Here is a 25,311-nt window from a genome sequence, read left to right as displayed (position 1 = left end):
ACAAACTGGAGAACTGTCCCAACAAGATCATAACCTACAAACAAAGACAGTGGTGAGGAGTCACTCGTAGTCAGAGACCTTGCTTCCATAGTCAGCTAATATCAAAATGCAACATTTTCCGAACACTTAAACCTACAAATATTTCTATTAGATCACACAGCCCTCCACCCCTTGTATATCCAACCTTCTCAATCACCTGGTCATCTTTCAATTAAAGCACTTTGATAATGAAAAGTTAATTGGCAAGTGCATTTTTGCCAATGCCTTCAGCTTTTTCAGAAAGTTAATGTTCTGTGTGCTGGAGAGTTTTATAGCAAGATTTTTTAAAACTGCTTTCCTCTCCTAACATTTTCTTTCAAGGCCTGACCAATCAAATATGCTTCGCCAAGTTGCAGAATGCCAAGAGTTCTACTTTACAATGGCTCATGCCCATAGTCTGTCATTCTGCAGCACTAAGCTCATGAGAAGAGAATTTTCTGCTCTCATGTTCCCATAGACAAGCATCTAGTCACTAAAGTGTTTTTTTTCCTTTAGACACACAATTAATTGCAAGAGTATTGATTTATATCAAATGGCTCTAGTACAGAGTAATGAAACAAGCTGGGAAATTTCCAGAAACTATAAGTGACTTAACGTAGCTTTTTAGCAGCAAACTAACTTATTGCTGTATGTGTGTTGGTTACATGAAACTACTGATAAAATAAAGTGTTGTTTAATCCTCTCATGGTGATTTTACGACAAGGTTCTCTATGTTATGTCTGTCTTCCACCAGCATAGCCAACTTAAACTTAAAATTATACAAATGTCTTTGCTACTATCTGGAATGCACTGCCTGAAAGAGTGGTGTAAGCATATTGAATAGTGACTGTAAAAAGGAACTGGAAAAAGAAAAAAAAACATAGTGCCATGGGAGAAAGAACAACAAAGCAATCAAACAGGTACGATATACATTTACTCTGTCGTGTAAGATTTGACTGATCTTTAATCTCAGTCACTTAAAGCATTTCTGCCATTTTTGAGCAAGGTCTGGGAAAATCAGCAAGAGGATCTTTTGCTGTAGTCTGGCTGGCAGTTTGCATTTGTGGATTGGCATCATGTGTAGCATAGATATCACTATCAAGCATTACTGCCTTCCAAGACACTTACAAATTTCATTGGGTAGCTTGAAGAATTTAAGAGAGCAATATTTGAAATATGAACTGCAGGGCTGAGAATTTCCGTGAACCTCTCCTGATTATCCACCATAACTTCAGCAGAAATCTTGGAGAAATGACATAAAGGCTTGTTTCTAGTCATCTCTGTGCTTCCTGCAGATTACGCTGAAGTTATGACAGTAAATCGCAAAGTATTTCAAACGCAAATTTGAGGCATAAGTAAATGTAAAATAAAAGCATATTGTGAAGGCTGACAGGAATAGGTTCTGTTAGGAATCCTCAGCCACTTTCACTAGAGTGGTTCAGATATTATAGGAATAAACAAGCAGAGTCCTGACAACCTTATTCCATCTACTTCAATAAGGAGATAAGGCTTCATGTCATCCGTTGTCGTTTGCTAAAGCAATGTTGTCCCAAACGTCTTGAGAGATATCACCAAAGATGCTGCTGCAAAATCCTGAAAATCTAGTAGCAGGATAGTCACTCCAATATCAGTATTTTCGCTCAGGCCAACATTCTTAGCATTGAGTCACTGGGTGGCTGGGTCTTATTGTCCACATGCCTGATACAAGACTCCTCAAACCAGCTGTCTACTCCGACCTCCATCACGGCAAGCGGTTGCCACGAGGACAGAGGAGATGCTTCGAGGACATCACATAGGCTTCCTGAAAAAGTGGAATATCCCCCTAACCTTTGGGAACCTCAGGCCCACGAACATTCGAATTAGAAAAGAGACATCTTCAAAGGTACCCGTAGGCCATCACCAAGAGGCCTAGGCAGATGCCAAGTGCAACCAGGTGGAGAAGGGTGCAAAAAACCACTTGCCCACTGAGGTCCACCTGAGGCAGTGTTTGTAGATCCAGTTTTAGAACCTCAACTCCGTAGTAAAGAAGGACTACCTAAGAAGAAAGAAAAGATTGTCCATGTCACAATACAATACAATAGTTGGGAAAACTGATGCTTTTAAGAGATTTAAAGCTTTATTGCTAAGGCCTTGTATTCCAATAGCACAATCCTGAAAGATAACCTGAGAGACAACCTGCAAAATTACACGGCCCTGAGACATGTTTTGCAGAATTACACAGTCCTGATGCACAATACTGCATAAGTGTGCAATGGTAACACCACAATGTCATCCATGCCAGTTTACCTCTGTATATCTCTGCAATTCAAAAATCTTATATTTAAGTCGAAAGTTATACTGCCACTTGCATGGGAACATGAAGTAGCTTTAATATGTACATCACTGCAAAAGCAGTACAACTCTAGTTTCAGATTATCATCTGACAACACAACCTCACACTGATTTAAGTTTGCACAGGCTTCAGCATAGTTTCAGTACACTGTGGCATTTCAAAAATGCTCAGCTCATTAATTGTATGGAGCTTTGTTTCTTGATTTTGAACCACAAATTCATAACCCTCCGAGAACATTTACTCATACTTGCTAATTTTGGACCTTACAGCTGCTCAGGATCCTGGGACAGCAGTTTAAGTGCCCTATACAGAATCTGCCCAGTTCTCATGCTGATGGAATTAGTGGGACAAAACATGAGCATTTTCTACAAAGGCTAAAGCAATTCAGGCCAATGGTGTCAAAGACTATTTACTCCATACTTTCAGGTTTATGTTGATCTTCCACTGGCAAGAGCACCCACAGAAATTTGAGCCTATAATCACAATAGTGGGGTAAGTAGGGTGTCGCTAGAGCATTAGCTTAGGCGTCAGGATGATAAGTCCAGTGACAGTAACATCTCCCTCTTTAACCATGACTGGTATCTCCTATTGAACATGATTGACCTATTATCTGAGCAGGACTGGTCTAGATGCACTCAGCAGCAGAAACGTCTTTGTTGATAATAATTGATACAAAAATTCCATTTACATTGAGTTGTTTAACAGCTGAGAGAGTTGTTAACATTGAACTGGTACTGTGGCTGACGCTATATGCGGTGGTGTGGGTTAACCTTGTGGGATGTTAGTAGTTTCTTCGATCAAAATGAGCAAGTTTATATTGACCGTATCATATACAATCATAACCCATTAGGCAATTGTTAAACAACATCAGCATGTGATAGATTAATCAACATGCCGCTCTGATTAAAAGTTGTTTCAAATTTGTGTCGCGAAGTGCTGTACAAATTATAGTGGAAGCTTTTGGGCAGCACAGTGGCTCAGTAGTTAGCACTGTTGCCTTGCAGCACCAGGGACCTGGGTTTGATTCTAGCCTCAGGTGACTGTCTGTGTGGAGTTTGCATATTCTCCCTGTGTATGTGTAGGTGTCCTCCGGGTGCTCCGGTTTCCTCTCACAGTCCAAAGATGTGCGGGTTAGATGGATTGGCCATACTAAATTACCCATAGTGTCCAGGGATGTGCACACTAGGTGGATAAGCCATGGTAAATGCAGGGTTACAGGGATGGGGTGGTGGTGGGTGCTGGGTATGGGTGGGATGCTCTTCAGAGGGTAGGTATAGACTTGTTTGGTTGAATGGCCTCTTTCCACGCTGTAGTGATTCTATGATTCATTTATGGAACATTAAACTACATGCCTCTGGGCCACTGGGTTGGTGGATTTTACTCACTGCTGGAGTGAATCTCTGTGCTATATTAACGGAGGATGTTTATTGTAAGCAAAAACTGGGATGGGAACATTTGGATGTGAGTAGCATCACTATGAATATTTCCATTAACCAAATCAATCCCAGTGTGTTCATGAGCTCAGCACAGTTTCTAACCTCTGTTCTCTGAGCTGCAGGGAGGCAGTGGAACTGGATCACCTGACCTTGTGCTGTAACACTTGGCATTCTGAATGGTCCAGCTCTCATAGTTTTTAGCTGCTGTCAACTGTTTAAATAGGTGCAAACCATATGTCTTTTGCATCCTATAAATGGATTACATGTCAAGGCCACTTAGTTGACAGAAATAAAAATGCCCTGTGCATGCTGACAAAACCACTCGGGCAAGTAATGCATGGTCTCACATAGAGTTTTGCTTTCTGCTAGTCAGCAGTCCAAGGAATGTATTTACTGTGACTGAGCAGCAGGCATGTTGTGAGAAAGTGACTGCTGGAGTGAACCCTGCCTGGCTGGAGTGGAAATGGATAATCATTTACACGAGGGCTCTCATTCAGCTGCACGTGTACAGACAGACGACATTCCTAAATACAGAAGGCAGAAGGAACAGTGCTATGTGGGTGGTGTGGAATGATCTAGTTGAGTTGATTTAACTGGCAATATTGGTCAGAAAGCAACAATTGGAAATTGTGTCTGTTGTGTAAAGATGACTGATTCAGCGGCTCTGATTCTGTCTGTAGAGATAGGAGTAGACCTATCAACCCCCTCGAGCATGTTGTACCAATCATTTAGAATCTGGCTGATCAACACCTTTTACTCATCTTTGTTCCATATCCCCCAGTGCCCTGATCAGTTTAGATCTTGGAAACTCCAACTGACTCTGGAACCACAGCCATTTTGTAGGAGTGTGTTACCAATTTCCACCACATTTTAATTTCACACCTGCGTGGCCTAGCAATATTATACCTTTTTAGTCAGGATTCCTGTGCTGGAGAAGTTAGTTTCTCAGTGGCTTCATGATTAAATTCCTTTACCATTTTAAACAGACCTTGATAAGAACACCTTCTAACTTACAAACTCAATGGAATATAAGATGAGTTTTGATAACCTGTTGATATCAAGTCTGTTAGAATTCTTTGAGGAGGTAATGAGCAAGTTAAGACAGTGTAGGGTCAGTGGATATGATCAATTTGGATTTCCAGAAGGCCTTCGACAAGGCGCCACACAGGAGGCTGCTAAATAAGATAAGTGCCTGTGGTGTTAGAGGCAAAGTACTGGCACAGAAAGAGAATAGGATGACGGGCCGAAGGCAGAGAGTGAGGATAAAGGAGTCTTTTTCAGAAAGGCAGCCGGTGACCAATGGAATTCCCCAGGGGTCCATGTTGGGACCACAGCTATTCACATTATACATTAACAATCTGAATAAAGGAACAGAGGACATTGTTGCAAAGTTTGCAGATGACACAAAGACAGGTGGAGGGGCAGGTAATGTTGAGGAAGTGGAGAAGCTGAAGAAGGACATAGAGAGGCTGGGAGAGGAGACAAAGAAGTGGAGTACAATGTGGGAAAGTAGGAAGAATAGAAGCATAGAAAATTTTCAGAAATCTGAAGCACAAAGTGACTTAGGAGTCCTACTTCAGGATTCCCTTAAGGTTGACATGCAGGTTGACATTTAGTTGATAGTTAAGAAGTAATTGCAATGTTAGAGCAAAGATGTATGGGGATATATAAGACTCTAGTCAGACTGCATTTGGAATATTGTATGCAATTATGAGTCCCGTATCTAAGGAAGCATGTGCTGGCATTGGAGGGGGTCCAAGAGGAGGTGTACAAGAACGATCCTAGGGATGAAGGCCTTGTTGTATGAGGAGCAGTTGAGGACTCTGGGTCTGTACTCGATGGAGTTTATAAGGATTGCGGGGTGGGGAGCAGGATCTGATTGAAACTTACTGAATGCTGAGATATCTGAATAGAGTGGATGTGGTGAAGATGTTTCCACTTGTAGGAGAGACTAGGACCCGAGGCTATAGACTCAGAGTGAAGGGATGACCCTTTAGAACTGAGGTGAGGAGGAATTTCTTCATCTAGCGGGTGGTGAATCCATAGAACTCATTGCCAGAGAAGGCTGTGGAGGCCAAGTCATTCAGTGTATTTAAGACAGAGGTAGATAGGTTCTTGATGAGTGAGCGGATCAAAGCTTACGGGGAGAAGGCAAGAAAATGGACATAGCAGTTATGATCAAATGGTGGAGCAGACTCGATGGGCCAAATATCCTAATTCTGCTCCTATATCTTATGGTTTTATGGTCTAACCTGTCTTTATGATCTAACCTTGGTACTATTCAGATGAATCTGTACCTTCTCCATGTCAGTATACCTTTCTAATGTTCAGTGGTCTGACCAAGGCTCTTCACAACTAAATAAAACTTTGAATCCCTCTTGAGAAAAAGACCAACACACTATTGGTCTTTTTGAGACAACAAGGTGCAGAGCTGGATGAACACAGCAGGCTAAGCAGCATCATAGGAGCAGAAAGGCTGACGTTTCGGGCCTAGACCCTTCATCTTTTATTGATTTGCATACCTGCCACTTAACTGTCTTTACCATTTTCCAGCTCTCTCTCAACATGAAGAAAATAAGCAGAGCTCAGCATCTTCAATTTGCTCTTGATTTCAGATTAATTAATTAATTTGATTTGAATTTTGCTGTCACATGTACTGAGATACAGTTAAAAGTGTTGTCTTAAGTGATTGTACTATACAAGTGCATCAAAGTAACAGAACAGAGTGCAGGATACAGTGTTACAGCTGCTGAAAAGGTGCAGAGAGAGATCAACATGAACATTTAAGAGTTGATTGATGCAGTGAATTTTATTCTAATTGATTTAGTGACACTGCGAAACTTATTCTCAGTTAGAAGTTGATGAGTTGTTCAGACTGAGATTCATTCCACGTGCTCAGAACCAATGAGTTTCTTTGGTTTGTGGGGCCAATGTAAAGGAAGGATTCTGAGAAAAGGGGTAATCTGCCATGGGTGTCTAAAGAAATAAGGGAGGCTATCAAATTGAAAGAGAAGGCATACAAAGTGGCCAAAAACAGCATGAAACTAGAAGATTGGGAAAACTTTAAAGGTCAACAGAAAGCCACAAAAAGAGCTATAAGGAAAAGTAAGATAGAACATGAGAAAAAACTAGCACAGAATATAAAGACAGATAGGAAAAGTTTCTATAAATATATAAAACGAAAAAGAGTGGCTAAAGTAAACATTGGCCCTTTAGAGCATGAGAAAGGGAATTTAGTTATGGGATATGATGAAATGGCCGAGGCATTGAACAGGTATTTTGTATCGGTCTTCACAGTGGAGGACACTAATACCATGCCAGTAATTGACAAAGAGATGAAGGTAGGTGAGGACCTGGAAACAATCATAATTACGGAAGAGGTAGTGTTGGGCAAGCTAATGGAGCTAAGGATTGATAAATCTCCTGGCCCTGATGGAATGCATCCCAGGGTACTAAAAGAGATGGCAGGAGAAATAGCAGGTGCACTGGCGGTAATTTTCCAAAATTCGCTGGACTCTGGGGCAGTCCCAGCAGATTAGAAAACAGCAAATGTGACGCCACTGTTTAAAAAGGGAAGTAGACAAAAGATGGGGAATTATAGACCGGTTAGCTTAACCTCTGTAGTGGGGAAGATGCTTGAGTCTATTATCAAGGAAGAAATAGCAAGGCATCTTGATAGAAATTGTCCTGTTGGGCAGATGCAGCATGAGTTCATGAAGGGCAGGTCATGCTTGACAAATTTTTTGGAATTCTATGAAGACATTACGAGCGAGGTGGACAATGGGGACCCAGTGGATGTGGTGTACCTAGAGTTCCAAAAGGCCTTTGACAAGGTGCCGCACAGGAGGCTACTGCATAAGATAAGGATGCATGGCATTAAGGGTAAAGTATTAGCATGGATAGAGGATTGGTTGACTAACAGGAAGCAAAGAGTGGGGATAAATGAGTGCTATTCTAGTTGGCAGACAGTGACTAGTGGTGTGTCAGGGATCGGTGTTGGGACCGCAATTATTTACAATTTATGTAGATGATTTGGAGCTGGGGACCACATGTAGGGTGTCAAAGTTTGCAGATGACACTAAGATGAGTGGCAAAGCAAAGTGTGCAGAGGACTGTGAAACTTTGCAGAGGAACATAGATACATTGAGTGAGTGGGCAAAGGTCTGGCAGATGGAATACAATGTAAATAAATGTGAAGTCATACATTTTGGTAGGAGTAATAGTAAAAAGGATTATTACTTGAATGGTAAAAAGTTGCAGCATGCTGCTATGCAGAGGGACCTGGGTGTCCTTATGCATGAATCACAGAAGGTAGGTCTGCAGGTACAACAAGTAATTAGGAAGGCAAATGGAATTTTGCCCTTCATTGCTAAAGGGATTGAGATTAAAAGCAGAGAGGTTATGTTGCAGCTGTACAAGGTGCTGGTGAGGCCACACCTGGAGTACTGTGTGCAGTTTTGGTCTCCTTACTTGAGAAAGGATGTACTGGCACTGGAGGGGGTGCAATGGAGGTTCACTAGGTTGATTCCGGAGTTGAGGGGGTTGGTTTATGAGGAGAGACTGAGTAGATTGGGATTATATTCATTGGAATTCAGAAGATTGAGGGGGGATCTTATAGAAACATATAAAATTATGAAGGGAATAGATAAGATAGAAGTAGAGAGGATGTTTCCACTGGCAGGTGAAGCTAGGACAAGAGGGCATAGCCTCAAGATTAGAGGTAGCAGATTTAGGACTGAATTGAGAAGGAATTTCTTCATCCAGAGGGTTGTTAATCTGTGGAATTCCTTGCCCAGTGAAGTAGTTGACGCTACTTCAGTAAATGTTTTTAAAAAAAAAAGGTAGATTTTTTTTGAACAATAAAGGAATTAAGGGATACGGTGAGAACGCGGGTAAGTGGATCTGAGTCCAGGAAAGGATCAGCCATGATCTTATTGAATGGCGGAGCAGGCTCAAGGGGCCAGACGGCCTACTCCTGCTCCTAGTTCTTATGTTCTTATGTTCAATGCAGCTTGATTGAACACATTGATTAAAGAGGTTGTGTGGTAGGGGAGAGCCTGGAAGAACTTGCTGGCAAGAGTTGGGGTTACTGGAAGAATTCACAGAATAACACTGATACCTATGAGTTGATGTGTGGCACCATCTCCATTGGCAAAAAGCAACTCTCCCCACTTAAATCCATAAGAAATTGCAAAGTAGCATTTGAAGTGGGGAAATCTGTCCAGACTGCCTTGACCAACAAAGAAAATAGAACCGAGAGAGAGCTTGAAAACTCTTAAGTATTAAAAAAAAACAGTTTTGGGTTGATCCAGAATGGAAAATGCCATTATATTTATGTACTAAGTACTACTACAGGCTGCTTATGACTTTCTTCCATTGCCTGTAGATTAAAAACGTTACTGCATGGTTTCTTTGTTTGTGTGGTGTCTGTGTGGGCTGCAAGTGTTTCTCATTTGACAGTGCATTCAGCTGTTAACTGAAAGCTTGCCGGTTTAAAACCATCCAGAGGTGATATCTTCACCAATCTTCATTCATTATGACCATTGAAAGAAAAATTGTTTCCCTGGGTCCCACTGTTTAAGGCTGTTGTGGTGCAGTATAGTGTCCCTACCACTAGTGTTCAGGTCCTACCTGCTCCAAAAGGTGTGTTAACATCTCTGAACTGGTTGATTAGAAAATACCTAGAGGTTAAACACAAAATTAAGTGTTTTTTTTCATTGACCATGAATAAAACAAACTATCAGTGAACACTGAGCAGGAACATCAATATGTTTTTGTTCGATGTCATATAGAATGCATTTACCTGGGCTCCATTTTACAGTATTCCAAATCATTTCACTCCTTCTCAATTTCTCTCCTGCAGGCAGTAATCTTCTGGTTTTCCATTCCCTACTGGAAAAGGTTTGTGCAAATGGCTGGTGCAAATAAAATCAGGCTCAAATATGATGTTTTGCCAGTGAACAAATTGCTTCCCAGTACTTGCCATTTCAGGCCATTCATGAAAACGAGCACTTGGGGGAGGGACTGAGGGAGGAAGGGCTGTCAATACTTTGCAAATCGCTGTAGCTTAATGATACAGCAACACAAAAGTGGAAGTGTTACGTATACTGGGAATGAAAACAGAAACGGTTGGAAATGCTCAGCCAATCTAGCAGCATCCGCAGAGGGTATAATAGTTACCTCTGCAGTTTTTTGATCAGAACAGGTTAATGCTAATTGGTTGAGAGGCCTTCTTAATATGTGTAGCAGCTGCAATTTTTACTTCTTTAACAGTATGTTCTACAATTGTGAAGCAAGATTCTGGCTTTAATTTACAGATTGCATCTATATCACTTTATAGTGCAGTTTCTTCAAACACCAGCCAAAAACATCAAAATGTGCAAGACATATATTTCCGCACGGTGGGATAGATCTTCACTTTGTGTGATAGGCAAGTGATAGTGAATCAGCAGTAATTTTAGTTCTCACCCAATGTTTTAAATTTGCATTGAAGTATTCCCTCTGCACCAGCCTTTGGATTATCTTAAACGGTCCATTGGAATTCCAATACTTTATTTTCCAATCCAAAAAAGAACTAATCAAACTGTTGATTAGGGCAGCATGTTGGTGTTGGGGAATTGAAACCCAGCATACCGTGACAAACAGTGAACTAAAGCAGCTGTGATTCTCCATCTGCTGATCGAGGCATAGTATTCCATCTTAGTTGTACAGTACAAGAAGTCACTGACTGGCATGCTGCTATCTCCCTGGAGAAATGGAAAGGTACTCTGACTACTCTAAGACATCTTTAGCTCATGTTGTATTGACAGAAGCATTGATACAAGTTGTGTTACTGCCTTTATCACAAAACTTACAGGAATACAAATCAATGTATCATCTAATTTTTTTGTGTGGTTTGGTTAAATGCATGGGCTCTTTAATTTTTTTTTGCATAGCTGCACATCTGGTAATTTAGAGGGGCCAGCTTGAGTGTGACCGTGCAGCTTGGAAGAAACGTTTGCCATCCTTACCTGGTCTGGACTGCATGTGACTCCAGACCACAGCAGTAAGGTTGATTCTTAACTGCCCTCTTAGGACAGACAATAAATGTTGGCCTAACCAGTGATGCCCTTATCACATGAATGAATAAGAAGAGATTTGAAAGCATGACCAGATTAAACTATAAATGTTAGCTAAACTGAAGCTCATAGGATTTTAGAATATGACAATAAAAATGACATGTATAAACTTGTATCAATAGGGCCCTAGATATAGAATCAGAGCATTGTTACAGAACAGAAGGAGGCCATTCAGCCCACTGGATCTACGCTAGCTCTCCAGATTGGCTATTTACTTAGTGTCCTTTTCCTGCCTACTTCCTGTAACCTTGACACTCTTCCTTTTCAGATATCAGTTTAATTCCCTTTTAAATGTTCCATTGATCCTGCCTCCACACACCACATTCCAGACCTTAACCACTCACTGCGAGGAAAAGTTTTTATCTCATTTTGCTTTTCTTTCTTTTGCTAGTAACTGTAAGCCTATGCCCTCTTGTTATTGCTCCTTTAAAAGCGGGACCAATTTCTCCCTGTCTGCACTGACCCGGCTTCTCATTGCTTTAGTATATCTATCAGAACTCCTTTCAGCCAATGTTTCTCCAAGGAAAGCAGTCTTAACTTCTCCAAGCTCACAACTGCTTGAAAAGCAATTTAAACCTGAAGAAATATCAAGTACAGACAAAATGTGGTCAAACATTTAACTTTCCAAAGTAGGAAATGTCAATCTGACTGCCAGGACTGAATCTTCACAATCCATATTGATACTTAATGTGGTTAAGGCTGGAAGGAAAGCTAGTACTTGTGGCAGCTGGAGGACAATCTACCTTTTACATCCCACCCAGACCGTAGCTGGAAGGTGAAATCTGTACTTTGGAAATTCCAGTTTACAATACCTAATTTTATTAAATTAAGTTGAATACAGAATTTTAAACCCTAGCCACACGTTCCTAAACTTTTACATTCATGTTTTATAACTGTGCCAGGGTTCCTCCCCAAAGTGAACAAGTCACCTTTTGTAAAAATGTAATTTGGTTCCCACACAAATGGGAAATAAAGATAAAATGTTTTTCTTCATTAAAGTTGCTGTATTAAGCAGAACAAGCCCATTCAGATATATTCATACAGAATGAAAGATAATGATGTTTCAGCACTAATTTCTGTTTGTCAGGCCATTATGACAACAAATAGCTCTTGTGCTGTTTAATTACAATGCACAGATGGCAAGTCACAAAGACTTCCTTGAAGAATTGAAATAATCATCACTATATTCCAATGCTCTAATGTAAAAGAGTGAGCATATGTTTAACATCAAATGGCACATGCATGTCACTGTGGAGAATAGGAAGCAGCTCCTTTATCTGATAGTTTTACACATGTCAAATTTCTTCCATTTTATTAGCAGTGGTGGTAGTCATTGGGATTTAGTTAGCATTCATTTATTAATATGCAGATAGACAATTAAACAACTCACTCGAGGTAGAGAATCCATCAATATCCCATCCTCAATGTGGAGGAACCCAGCATGAGTGGTAAGGCTGAAGCATCTTCAGCCAAAAGTACCAAGTGGATGATCCATCTCAACCCTCTCCAGAGGTTCCCTGCATCACACATGCCAGTCTTCAACCAATTGGATTCATTCCACATGGTATCAAGAAATGGTTGAAGACACTGCATACAGCAAAGGCTATGAGCAATAGCCTTATTCTGGCAATAGTACTGAAGCCTTGTGATCCAGCACTGGTCATGCCCCTAGACAAGCCTTTCCAGTATAGCTACAGCACTGGCACCTATCTGACAATGTAGAAATTGCCCAGCTATGTCCAGTAAACAGTAATCAAGTCAAATCCAACACAACCAATTACCACCCCATCAGTCTACTCTTGATTGCCAACATAATGATGAAGGGTGTTGTTGACAGTGCTACAAAGTGGTACTTCAACGATATCCTGCTCACTGACACTCTGTTTCAGTTCCACCAGGCCTATTCAGCTACTGACTTCAGTACAGCCTTGGTCCAAACAATGACAAAAGACATGAGCTCCAGAGATGAAGTGAGGCATCTGAATGGGTACATGAATAGGAAGGGTTTAAAGGGATAAGACAGTGGAACAGCAAAGGCAGGAGTTTCTGGGAATAATTTGGGAGACACAGCAAAAATTTATCCCTGGGACAAAGAAGCATACTAAAGGGAGGATGAGGCAACCATGGTTGACTAGGGAAGTCAGGGATAGCATAAAAGCAAAAGAAAAAGCATATAATGTGGCGAAGGGCAGTTGGAAGTTGGGGAATTAGGAAGCCTACAAAGACAAACAGAGGACAACTAAAAAATAAATAAGGAGGGAGAAGATTAAATATGAGGGTGAGCTAGCCAGTAATATAAAAGAAGATTGCAAGAGTTTCTTTAGATATATAAAGGCCAAAAGGGAGACAAAAGTGAACACTGGGATACTGGAAAGTTACGCTGGAGAAGTTGCAATGGGGAATAACGAAATGGCGGAGGAACTGAACAAATACTTTGCTTCAGTTTTCATGGTGGAAGACACAAGTAACATCCCAAAAATTCAAGAGAGTTGGGGAGGCAGAGGTGAGTATGGTGGCCATCACCAAGGAGAAGGTGCTAGAAAAACTGAAATACCTGAAGTTAGATAAATGACCTGGATCAGATGGACTATACCCCAGAGTTCTGAAGAAGATAGCTGAAGAAATAGTGGAGGCATTAGTTGTGATCTTTCAGGAATCACTGGAGTCAGGGAGGGTCCCAGAGGACTGGAAAATCACAAATGTAACCCCCTGTTTAAGAAGGGAGTAAGGCAAAAGACAGGAAATTACAGGCCGATTAGCCTAACCTCGGTCATTGGTAAGATTTTGGAGTCCATTTTGAAGGATGAGATTTCTGAATACTTGTAAGTGCATGGTAAAACAGGGCAAAGTCAGCACAGCTTCATCAAGGGGAGGTCATGCCTGACAAATCTGTTAGAATTCTCTGAGGAAGTAATGAGCAAGTTAGACCAAGGAGAGCCAATGGATGTTATCTACTTGGACTTCCAGAAGGCCTTTGACAAGGTGCCGCACAGGAGGCTGCTGAGTAAGATAAGGGCCCATGGTGTTAGAGGCAAGGTACTATCATGGATTGAAGATTGGCTGTCTGGCAGAAAGCAGAGAGTGTAGTTAAGAGTCCTCCTCAGGCTGGCAGCCAATGACTAATGATGCTCTGCAAGGGACAGTGTTGGGACCACAACTTTTCACTTTATACATTCATGAGTTAGATGAAGGAACTGAGGGCATTCTGGCTAAGTTTGCAGATGATACAAAGATAGGTGGAGTGACAGGTAGTATTGAGAAGGTGGGAGGCTGCAGAAGGATTTGGACAGGTTAGGGGAGTGGGCAAAGAAGTGGCAGATGGAATACAACATGGGAAAGTGAGAGGCCGTGCACTTTGGTAGAAAGAATAGAGGCATAGACTATTTTCTAAATGGGGAGAAAATTCAGAAATCAGAAGTGCACATGGACTTGGGAGTCCTAGTCCAGGATTCTCTGAAGGTTAACCTGCTGGTTTGAGTCAGTAGTTTTAGGAAGGCAAATACAATGTTGGCATTTATTTTGAGATGACTAGAAAATAAATATATACTTCTGAGGCTTTATAAGGCTCTGGTCAGACCAGATTTAGAGTATTGTGAGCAATTTTGGGCCCCATATCTCAAGAAGGATGTACTGGCCCTGGAGCGGGTCCAGAGGAGGTACATGAGAATGAACCCAGAAATGAAAGGTTTAACATATGAGGAACATTTGAGGACTCTGGATCCATACTCAATGGAGTTTAGAAGGATGAGGGGGTATCTAATTGAAACTTACAGAATACTGAAAGGCCTGAATAGAGCAGATGTTGGGAAGATGTTTCCATTAGTAGGAGAGACTAGGACCTGAGGGCACAGCCTTAAAGTAAAGGCAAGACATTTAGAATGGAGATGAGGAGAAACTTCTTCAGCCAGAGAGTGGTGAATCTATGGAATTTATTGCCACAGAAGACTGTGGAGGTCGGGTCATTGAGTACATTTAAGACGGAGATAGATAGGTTCTTGATTGTTAAAACGATCAAAGGTTATGGGGAGACAGCAGGAGAATAGGGTTGAGAAGCTTATCAGCCATGATTGAATGGCAGAGTAGACTCAATGGGCTGAATGGCCTAATTTCAGCTCCTGTGTCTTATGGTCTTACGGATATGGGCCAAATGCTGGGAAATGGGACTAGTTCAGATTGGGAAGTCTAGTCAGTGCAGACAAGTTGGACTGAAGGGTCTGTTTCTGTGCTGTGTGACTCAATGACTCTGAGAGTGACTACCCTTGACACAAACATGATACTTGATTGAGTGTAGCATCAAGGAGCCCTAGCACAACCAGAGTCAATAAGAGTCAGGGGAAACTGCCTGCTGGTTGGAGTCATACATGGCAAGGAGTTGCTCAGGATATTGTCCTGGACCATCTTCAGTTGTTTACTTCATGACCCACCCTCCACTGTAGGTTCAGAAGTGGGGATATTTGCTGAGGATTGCATAACATACAGCAGCATTTGCAACGACTCAGCCACTGAGCAGCCTGTGTCCACATGCAGCAAGACGTGGACAAAATCCAGGCTTGGGCTGATAAGTGGCAAGAAACATACATGCCACATAATATTAAAGCACCACTATTATCAGAGGACATCAACAAACCATCCAGCCGCAGACTTCATTGGAGCACAGACAGAAAGCTAGAGGGTTCCCAAACTGGCACTCTACCATCTGATGAATGTCTTTCCCCACACCCCCGGCCTGCCTCCAGACCTGTCTCAAGAGGGGTCATTATGATCCATCTGATTCTAAGAAGCTGTAATTTTACCCAAAAACAGGATCAAGGGGTGCTAATGTACTGTCCACATTTGGTCAATGATGCTTTGGTAAACATGCAGACCACTTGAAGCATACACCTCTGCCCTGCAAGTACAGCAGATAATAGGAAGGGAAGTGGAATTTTGGCATCTATTGCTAAGGAATACAGTATAAAAGTAGGGAAGTAACAATGCAATTGTACAAGGCATTAGTGAGACCACACCCGGAGTACTGCATACAATCTTAATCCCTTTGCTTGAGGTATGTAGTTGCTTTGGAGACAATTCAGAGTAAGATTGGTTGCAGAGATGAGAGGTTTGTCATATGAAGAGATTGAGCAGTTTGGGCCTGTAGGAGAGGAGATTGAATTGAGGTATAAAGGGATTGACAAAGTAGACATTGAAAGGATGTTTCCTTGTGTGGGGCAATCTAGAATGAGAGGTTATAGTTTAGGTTAAGGGCTAGCAGATGAGGAGAAGTTACTTCTGTCGAAGGATCATGAATCTGTGGAATTCAGTACCCCAGAATGTGGAGGATGCTGGGACATTGAGTAAATTTAAAGGGGTGATAGACAGATTTGTAATTAACAACGGGTTATAGAGAGTGGGCAGGAAAGAGGATTTGAAGCTGAGATGAGATCAACCGTTATTGTGTTAAATGATGGAGCAGGCTCGAGGGGCTGAATTGCCTACTCCTGCTCCTAGTTCTTATGTTCGCCTGATAACCTCAACCCTCACTGAGCCCTTTATAAGCTTGAGAATCTATGCTGTAAACCATAGAAGAGGAGAAGGATGATAAATTGTTTCTCCAAGGTTAAGTTTGAACTCAGTTTGTGATGTTTGTCTTGCCAACATTGGTATTCTGCTTGTAATTGTATACTGAGTTCCTCTGTTTGGCTGTCAAACAGATCTTATCAGGTCATTTTTGATGTCAAGTTAACAATAGTCCCATTAAAGTTAAATGTTTACTGTCTTTACTGCTGTGAGTTAACCGTTTTGGTGCCAGTCTTATCAAGAAACTTAGTTGAAGTGGAATGAAAAAGTTTGGATTTATATTGTTTGCAAGTTTTTTAATTGATCCTTGTGATATAGGCAAAGCTACAAAGGCCAGCATTTGACTCCCATCCCTGATTGCCCTTGAGGAACAGTTAGTGTTGTACTTCAGGGAATAGTTTAGAGAAGCCCTTTTCAAAATATACTTCTACGTTCCCTCTGTTTAGTTTTTTACTGTGATGGGGAACCTTAGCATGAAAGTCTGCCAAGTTTTTTTTGTTCAGATGCATTGTACAGGAAGCCCCAGGACAAAACCCTTTTCTTTGCGGAGTCAGGGTTGACACAGTGGCTCAGTGGTTAGCACTGCTGTCTCACAGCACCAGGGATCCGGGTTTGATTCTACCCTCGGGTAACTGTCTGTGTAGGGTTCGCATGTTAGACCGTAAGACATAAGAGCAGAAGTTAGGCTATTCAGCCCATTGAGTCTACTCTACCGTTCATTTGTGGCTGGTAAGTTCTCCCTGTGTCTGCATGGGTTTCCTCTGGGTGGTCTGGTTTCCTCCCACAGTCCAAAGATGTGCAGGTTAGGTGGATTCGGGATGGGAAATGCAGGGTAATAGGGATAGGTTTGGGGAGTGGGAGTGGGTGAGATGCTGTTTGGAGGGTTGGTGTGGACCTGATAGGGCTGAATGGCCTGCTTCCAAACTGTAGGGATTCTATGATTCAGTTAAACTCATCTGAACTTATCCTTGGACAGGAGAAAATCCTACTGTTGCCTATTATTAAGCAGCCAGCCCAAGAAGTGGGCTGAACTGCACTTCCCTTTAAGATCCAAAAGTCTGCTCATACTAACTGCCTGGAGCATGTGTGAAGAATGAAGTACAGTTGCAGAGGTTGATCATTGTCTAAGAAACTGTAACCCAGCCTCAGACAGAATAACCAGGGGAGGGAAAAGGAGGGAAAAAGGGGGAAAAGAAAATCAATATTTCTCATAAGAACTTTCCTGGAAGGACAACACAGGATATGGGGACAGCTCCTGTGTCAGAATTCTTCCTCATTTTAAGTAGAAAAATAAGGCACCAACTAAAGAAATGTTTTTTATTTCTCAGCTTGCATTGATTTGCAGATTTTTTGGGAGGAATGGGGGAATAATCGTGGGCGTGGTCCCATGTTCTAGAGCAGTTCCGAATGCAAGCGACTGGCAGCCTGGTCTCTGAAACAGCACGGAACACTAATCTAGATCCTGGGGTATCCCTGTAAAATAAGAGACTAACTGAACAAAATCAGTGCCAACAAATGTTTCCAATTATTTCTGTCTAAAATGAGGGCGTGCTTTGGATAAAGAATACTCCTGAGATTCTCGCCTTCCTCTTTAAGCATAGCCAAAGTGAAACCTTGAGAGAATTTCCTCTCGTGAACTCTAGCCTTTTTCACTGAATACGATCACAAGAAAGAGAGGCTGAGAGCAATTCGTTGACATAGTGAGTGGATCCATAGAAAGGAACATTCTCTCATTCATATGCTGTCTCTCTCTCTCTCTGATAAAGTACAACTATTTAACCCCGAAATGCAGGACTGAAAATAACGAGGGAAAATCTGTTTTTGGAATTGAGTTTCTGTCATGTACTAATCTCTATTGCAGCAGAGACCTGTCGTTGCCCAGCAACAAAGGAAGCATAGAACACAGTTTGATCTTAGAAGTTTCCAGCCAACTCCATTTGCTGGTCTCTCATTAACCTTTACTATGTATTAGTTCAGGATTTAAAAAGTGGTCAATTTCCTCTCAGGTTGGGGCTTCGTTTTACTAATTTAGCTTTGACTCTCTCTCTCTCTCTCTTCCTTGTAGGTGTGTCTTTTGTATAGATATGAGCAAGATTGTGGGCAGACTTGGACCGTCCTCCAGTGAAATGTAACGTCATGTGCTGAGCTGCACACTGATAAAGACACACAAACCCATTGAAAGTTAGCTCAAAGGAATCAGCCTACACAGGACAGCACAGTCTCACCAGCTGTTTGATGAACGCAGTTAAAAAGTAATTGACGTGGCAGTCGTTTGAAGTAAGGATTTACTTCATCAGTGGGTCTCCGTCTTAACAGTGCTGCAGGACAACTTTCACCCTTTCGTTTAGCTTCAATACTCCTACTTTGAGTGGACTGAGGGAAAGGGCTTTGCACCAGTTTGGATTAAACCATGTGTCATGTGATTGTTACCTGTCGCTCAATGCTGTGGACCTTGCTGAGTATTGTGGTAGCCTTTGCTGAGCTCATTGCCTTCATGAGCTCAGACTGGCTGGTGGGGAGGCCGAAAGTTGACAACACCCCCGTCCTCGCGAACCGCTCCAACACGTGGAAAGATCCTTACCACCCAAAACTGGGTATATACAGCCGCTGCATCAAACGGCCAACTTTAAAACGAGGGAACCCGTGTGGTCCATACGCTGAAAGCTTCAATGAAATTGCCAGTGGATTTTGGCAAGCGACGGCTATTTTCCTGGCGACAGGAATTCTCATTCTGTGTGCCGTGGCATTTATCTCAGTCTTTACCATGTGTGTGCAGAGTATTCTGAAGAAAAGCATTTTTAACATTTGTGGATTACTACAGGGAATTGCAGGTGAGTTTGACTGTTGAAGGCTGTTTTCACAGTCGTACTTTGATTTTTTTTTACGGGGGGGAGGGGGTGGATTAGCCAAGAGTTGGAAATGACATTTTTGTTTTAAGACAATTAGCATCAGAATCCTAATGCCAAAACTGCTGAGCCACTCAGTCAGAGAAGTTATTTTATAGTCAGGCATTACATTATACCTGGAAGGTTGCGTCAATACACACGAAGTCAGGAGTAAATTACTACCAGATGTTCTCATTCAGAATCATCATTTGAATGATTTTTATGTAAATGTATCTTATTGCACTTTTCGCTAAATGCTAAAAAGGCTGTCAAAAATTCCTGAACGTACGGTTTTTCATTCAAGTGCAACGCTATACTGATACACTGACCTCTCATACAATGTGCATTGTTCACGGTTCCTTCCTTTTTTAGATAAAACACCCTCAAAAACGGCAAGTCTCTGATGTATTTCCAACGTGTCCTGTCTTCTGCTTAGCAGGCAGTATTTGAAGACTGAAGTTTATTTTCCCCTTTTCTCTGATGTTCAGGAAACCTTTAAGTCTACAAAATATGTTTTACATTTGACTTTGATCGCATTTTCACAATTTTATTCGAATGTTTAATGAGTTTCACTGTGGCTGCCATGTCCCACACCTGGTGTGTTCACCTTTGATAGCTCCTTGAGAAAAGACCTTCAACAACATGGCTTCATGGTAGTCGCATCAAGGTGGAGATGGTGAGAAGGTGAAGATGGAGGAATATGTAGAGTATTGGTGCATTGTGAATTTGTCCTTCCCATTATTGGGTTAGACAGGCTTTTGGAAATACTTATTTTTAAACAAAATCTGTTTTAATTGTAAGGATGGTAAGTTGCCAAGTGTTAGTCCCTGCTGTAATTGCTCAGTATTGGGCTCCCCAATGACTGTAATTCAGGGCCAGCTGTGGTATCATGTCATCTAAGGTGATTTCAGTTTTGAAAGTGTATTTGCCAGATAGCAGCCCCCCAAGCGGCAATAACATGTTGGTGCCAGACTTGTAATTTTATATGAACACTTCTACTAAGGGATTATAGCGCAGTAGTAACAAGAATTCTGGTTAATTTTGTTTTTCACAACCCAGGACTACTAACACATTTTTGCACCCTCCCTCCCCCCTCATGGTGGCTCAGTGGACAGCACTGCTGCTGCCTTCACAGTGCCAGGGACCTGTATTTCATTCCAGTCTCCGGTGACTGTGCAAATTCCACACAGACATTCTCCCCGTGTCTGCGTGGGTTTCCTCCGGGTTCTCCAGTTTCCTCCCACAGTCCAAAAATGTGCAGGTTAAGTGGATTGGCCATGCGAAATGTGGAGTTACAGGGATACAGGTAGGGGGCTGGTTACTGATGGCATCTTCAGAGTCTCAATGTGGACTTCATTGGCTGCATGGCCTGCTTCCACACTAGGGACTCTGTGACTCTTCAACACTGTATCCTGTAACAGGCAACTCATCACAAAGTAGAGTTAGAACCTACTTAGCCAGTGCGACTCTATTGCAAAGTGATTATAATTCCCAAGCTATAAGGGGAGCTCCTAACTGATTGAGAAAGGTATCCAGCAGCATGAAAAGAAGCAGACAGGAAGCAGGTAGTGTTGCAACAGGTTGACCAGGGAGTGGCATTATGTGGGATCATCCAACCGTTTCCTGAGGGAATAACAATGGTGTGGGGAACGGTGGAACTATACAGTAAGGAATTCATGTCTAATCAGCCTCATCAGTCTGCACTGAAACTGCTTTCATTCACCAGTGTCAGCTCAGAGTTATTTCAGGAACACAGAATGAACTTTGCCTGGATATATTAACTCTCTTACTGCCAGAACAGCAATACTAGATCAAGTAACGGACTTCAGAAATGAATCTCATTTGTTGAATGTGGCAAGAGAACGATTGGAAACCTCCTAGCTCAGCCTAAAAGGTAGTGATCAGGTGGTTAGAACTTCAGGTGTGTCTATGCTTTCAACAATTTACAAGGCTCATGGATGAATTCCACAACAAAATAAGTGAATTTTGACTCAGTTTCAAAATCTCACACTTAAAAAAAATTGTAACAGAAGCACATTGCTGTTTATACTTTTATCCATTATTAGATTGTACTGTATCCCAATCTGACCTTTCGAAAAACTGTAAAAAGTTGAACCTCTGGTCTTTCTAATTATGGATAACCAATATTTAATTTCCCTTTAGAATTAAAGTATAGTTCAACATCATTTTGAAATGTAACACATCCAGATCAAAGCATTTCCATTATTAGTTTAAAGATGCAGAGCCTGAAGTGGAATTTCTGTTCAAGTTATTCATTTCAGATGTTACAGATGTAGCTTATTAATAGTTGTACGTCATCAGTACAAAAAGGACAGCTATTTGCAATGGGCTAAAAGATGTGCTGTGTCAGCAAAGGATCAATTTGAACAACGTAAAAAGTAAAGAAAAAAATTTTGCAAACTTTGCTACCCAATATAACAATGTAATACGCATTACATTGCATTAAGGCTTCACAAAACATCATTTGTCACTCACAGCTGATGTGATAAAAGTGATACCAGTCTGTTTTGCAGAAACCTGCGGTCTCATAACCAGGCTATGACGTTTTCTAGTTAGACTCTGTTTCTTTCATTGTTATAGGATTCACCACTCGACTTTGTACTTTCATTTGAATATTTGTAAATTCACTCTGCCTTAGAGACTGAAGTAAATATTGATATGTTTATATGTACATGTATACAATTAGAAAGAGTTGCTTCAAATTTTTCTCCTAATAGTCTAATCATGTGAAGTTTACTGTCATCAATGTTGCTTAAAATAATAACTTTTATCCTGTACTTGAATCAGACAATGCTCCATCACCAATTGTGCAAAGCAAATGTTCAAACTACAAATCCATTCAAGACCTACATTCCACAATAGATTTTGTAGTTTCCACACTCCACTGAGTTGATGGCAAACTATGTATCACACAGAGCTCCAACATCTTTCCATAACTCAATCTATAAATATTGGCTGAGGACATAAATCCATTCATTTTTTCCTCAATGAAGTGAATTCCAAATCATTTTCTTTTGAATTCTGATTGCTTACCCATATACAGAATTTTTCCAGTGAGAGATAATATTTTAGAGAGTATACATTTGTGGCTTGTATAAATATTAAGTTCAGAATTGTGTGGTAAACTCTGTATAGAACCATTGCTGCATTCTCAGGTATAGACTCCTGAGATACAACAATCATTTAAATAGTGATGATCTAGAGGTGCAGCTAATAAAATACATTGCATGTAGACATACAGCCTGAGTGATGAGTTGCTAGGATGAGAATGGCAAGAGGGGACAGAGGGAACAAAGCCTAGGAATATGTCTAAAATCAAAACTAAAATAGATTACAAAAACACAAAATTAAAAGATCTATATTTGAATGCATGTAGCATTCATAACAAAGCAAATGAATTGTTAGCACACAATGAAGTAAATCAATATGATCTGATGGCCATTACAGAGATGTGGCAGCAGATCACAAGGATTGGGTGCTGAGGGTATTGACAGTATTTGAGATTCAGGACGATTAGGAAGCTAGATAAAGGTAGAGGGGTAGAATGCTAATTAAGAATTGCATTTATGCAACTGTTAGAGGTGACTTCAGTTCAGGAGATAAGAATGTAGAATTTGTTTGTGTGGAAATGAGGAATAGTAGGGAGGATAAATCACTAGAGGGAGTGATCGATAGGATCCTAACAGAAACCATAATGTGGGCCAAAGTATACAAGACAAAAGTACTAGGTGCTTGTGATAAAGGGACATCAATAATCACAGGTAAGTTTAGTCTGCATTTAAACTGGAAGAATCAAATTGGCAGTAGTGGCCTCCTAATGTTTTAAAATCCTTTTTGGACATAAATGAGGAGAAATATTATCTCTTGGAGGGTTGAGTAAGTTTGCAACTTTCTGCTTCAAAGTGAAAGAAGTGGACTCATTGACTATTTTTAAGATGGAGGCGGATAGATCCTTATTAGATAAGAAAGTTATCTGTAGAATGTGAAATATGAACAGATCATGATCATTTGGTCTACTTCTGCTCCTATTATTTTTAATTTATTCGCGGGATGAAGGTGTCACTGGCTAGGCCAGCATTTATTGCCCATCCGTAAGTGCCCAGAGGACAATTAAGAGTCAGCCACTTATCTGGTCTGACTCCAGACCCACAGCAAAGGATGGCAGTTTCAATCCCTGAAGAACACTAGTGAACGTAACGGTTTGTGATTAGATTCTTAAATACAGATTTTCATTGATTTCAAATTTCACCAGTAGCCATGGCAGGATTTGAAGCCAGTTCCCCAGGAAATTATCTAGGTTTCTAGATTAAAAGTCTAGTGATAACACCATTGGGCCACCACCTCCCCATATTGATATTTGATATGTTTTGTATGCATAGACTTCAGATTTTCTGTTGCCACCATGTACTTGAAACAACACCATCCCTGAAGCAATAAAACATTTATGGCCAGGGTTTTACCATTTGAGGTGAGGAAGGGGGTGTTAATCCTTTGGGAGGAGTTGCCTTGGACACATTGGCAGCATTCCGAACTTGCCTCCAAAAGATGATACACCCTTTTGTGCCTCCCAGCCTGGCCCCTTAATCCACCACCTCCTATCCAGGGGTACTAAACACACTTCCCATCCTGCTCGAAAGTCCCAGACTTACCTGAGTTGAGAATCAATTGCTGTTTTCCTTGTGGGATTGCTTGCAGTCTGAGCAGCGCCCACAATATATGGAGACTGCTCTAGTTGCTGGCCAATCAGCTTGGCTGACCATTCTCGAGGAGAAAATGTTTTCTCCCTGTGGGTCCACTCTTTGCTTCTACCATGGCTGGAGCAGAGAGAAGTAGGCATCCCATAGGACCCAGATCAGTTATATCCAGTATAGCTGTGGAGTAGCAACATCTTAACTGTGAACCCTTCATTAGAATGTTCCTCCGTATTTCACCAGTGATCAGTAAACATTCAGAAGGCTTCTGGTAACGTCCCACATAAAAGACTGAAATGTAAAATTGGGGTTTGGGGGTAATGGATGGGTAGAGAACTGCTAGTAGACGAAATAAACAGTGGGAATGCCAGAGGGATCAGCACTTGGACCCCAGCTATTCCCAAATATATCAATGATTTAGCTGAGGGAACTAAATGTAATATTTCCAAATTTGCAGACGATACAAAGCTGGGTGGGAAAGTGAGCTGTGAGGAGGATGCAGAGATGCTTCAGTATGCTTTGGTCAAGTTGAGTGAGTGGTCAAATACATGGCAGATGCAGTAAATTGGGGATAACTGAGACATTATCTGCCTTGAGAGAAAAAACAGGAAGGCAGATTATTGTCTGAATGGCAACAGATTAGAAAGGGTGGAGTGCAATGACACCTGGGGGACCTTGTACACCAGTTGCTGAAATCAAGCATGCAGGTGCATCAGGTAATGAAAAAGTCAAATGGTATGTTGGCCCTCTTGGCGAGAGGATTTAGAGTACAGGAGCAGGGATGTCTTGCAGCAATTATACAGGCCCTTCATGAGACCACATCTGGATTATTGTGTGTAGTGTTGGTCTGCTTATTTGAGGAGGGAAGCTCTTGCTATGGAGGGAGTGCAACAAACATTTGCTACACTAAGACAGCAGTACTGATGTCTGAAGAGAGTCTGGATCAGTTAGGGCTATATTCACTGGAGTTTAGAATAATGAGGGTCCCATAGAAACTTATAAAATTCTAACAAGACTAGGCTGAGTAAACTCAGGAAGGATGTTCCCAGAACCAAGGGTCACAGTCTAAGGACACAAAGTATTTAGGACTGAAATAAAGCGAAACATCTTCACCCAGAAAGTGTTGAGCCTGTGGAATTCCCTGCCACAGAAAGTGGTTGAGGCCAAAACATTGAATGTTTTCAAGAAAGAGTTAGATTTAGTTCTTAGGGTATGGGAGAAAACAGGAACAGGGTACTGAGTTGGATGAACAGC

The 25,311-nt window shown here is 41.4% G+C and overlaps 1 protein-coding gene across 3 annotated transcripts in view; it reads left to right on the top strand.

Moving 5' to 3' along the window:
• lhfpl2b (LHFPL tetraspan subfamily member 2b) overlaps positions 1–25,311 on the top strand; it is a 168,828-nt gene that overhangs the window by 104,288 nt on the left and 39,229 nt on the right. For all 3 annotated transcript variants that reach the window (XM_048620451.1, XM_048620437.1, XM_048620444.1), the window contains one exon: positions 18,526–19,291. In XM_048620451.1, coding sequence (XP_048476408.1) covers positions 18,871–19,291 — 421 coding nt within the window. In that variant the 5' untranslated portion in view covers positions 18,526–18,870. The remainder of the gene's footprint in view (positions 1–18,525; positions 19,292–25,311) is intronic.

Source organism: Rhincodon typus, chromosome 3 (assembly GCF_021869965.1).
Source record: "Rhincodon typus isolate 14 chromosome 3, sRhiTyp1.1, whole genome shotgun sequence".
NCBI lineage: Eukaryota > Metazoa > Chordata > Chondrichthyes > Orectolobiformes > Rhincodontidae > Rhincodon > Rhincodon typus.
The sequence above is the reverse complement of the archived record's forward strand: the minus strand, read 5'-3'. Positions and strand labels throughout refer to the sequence as shown.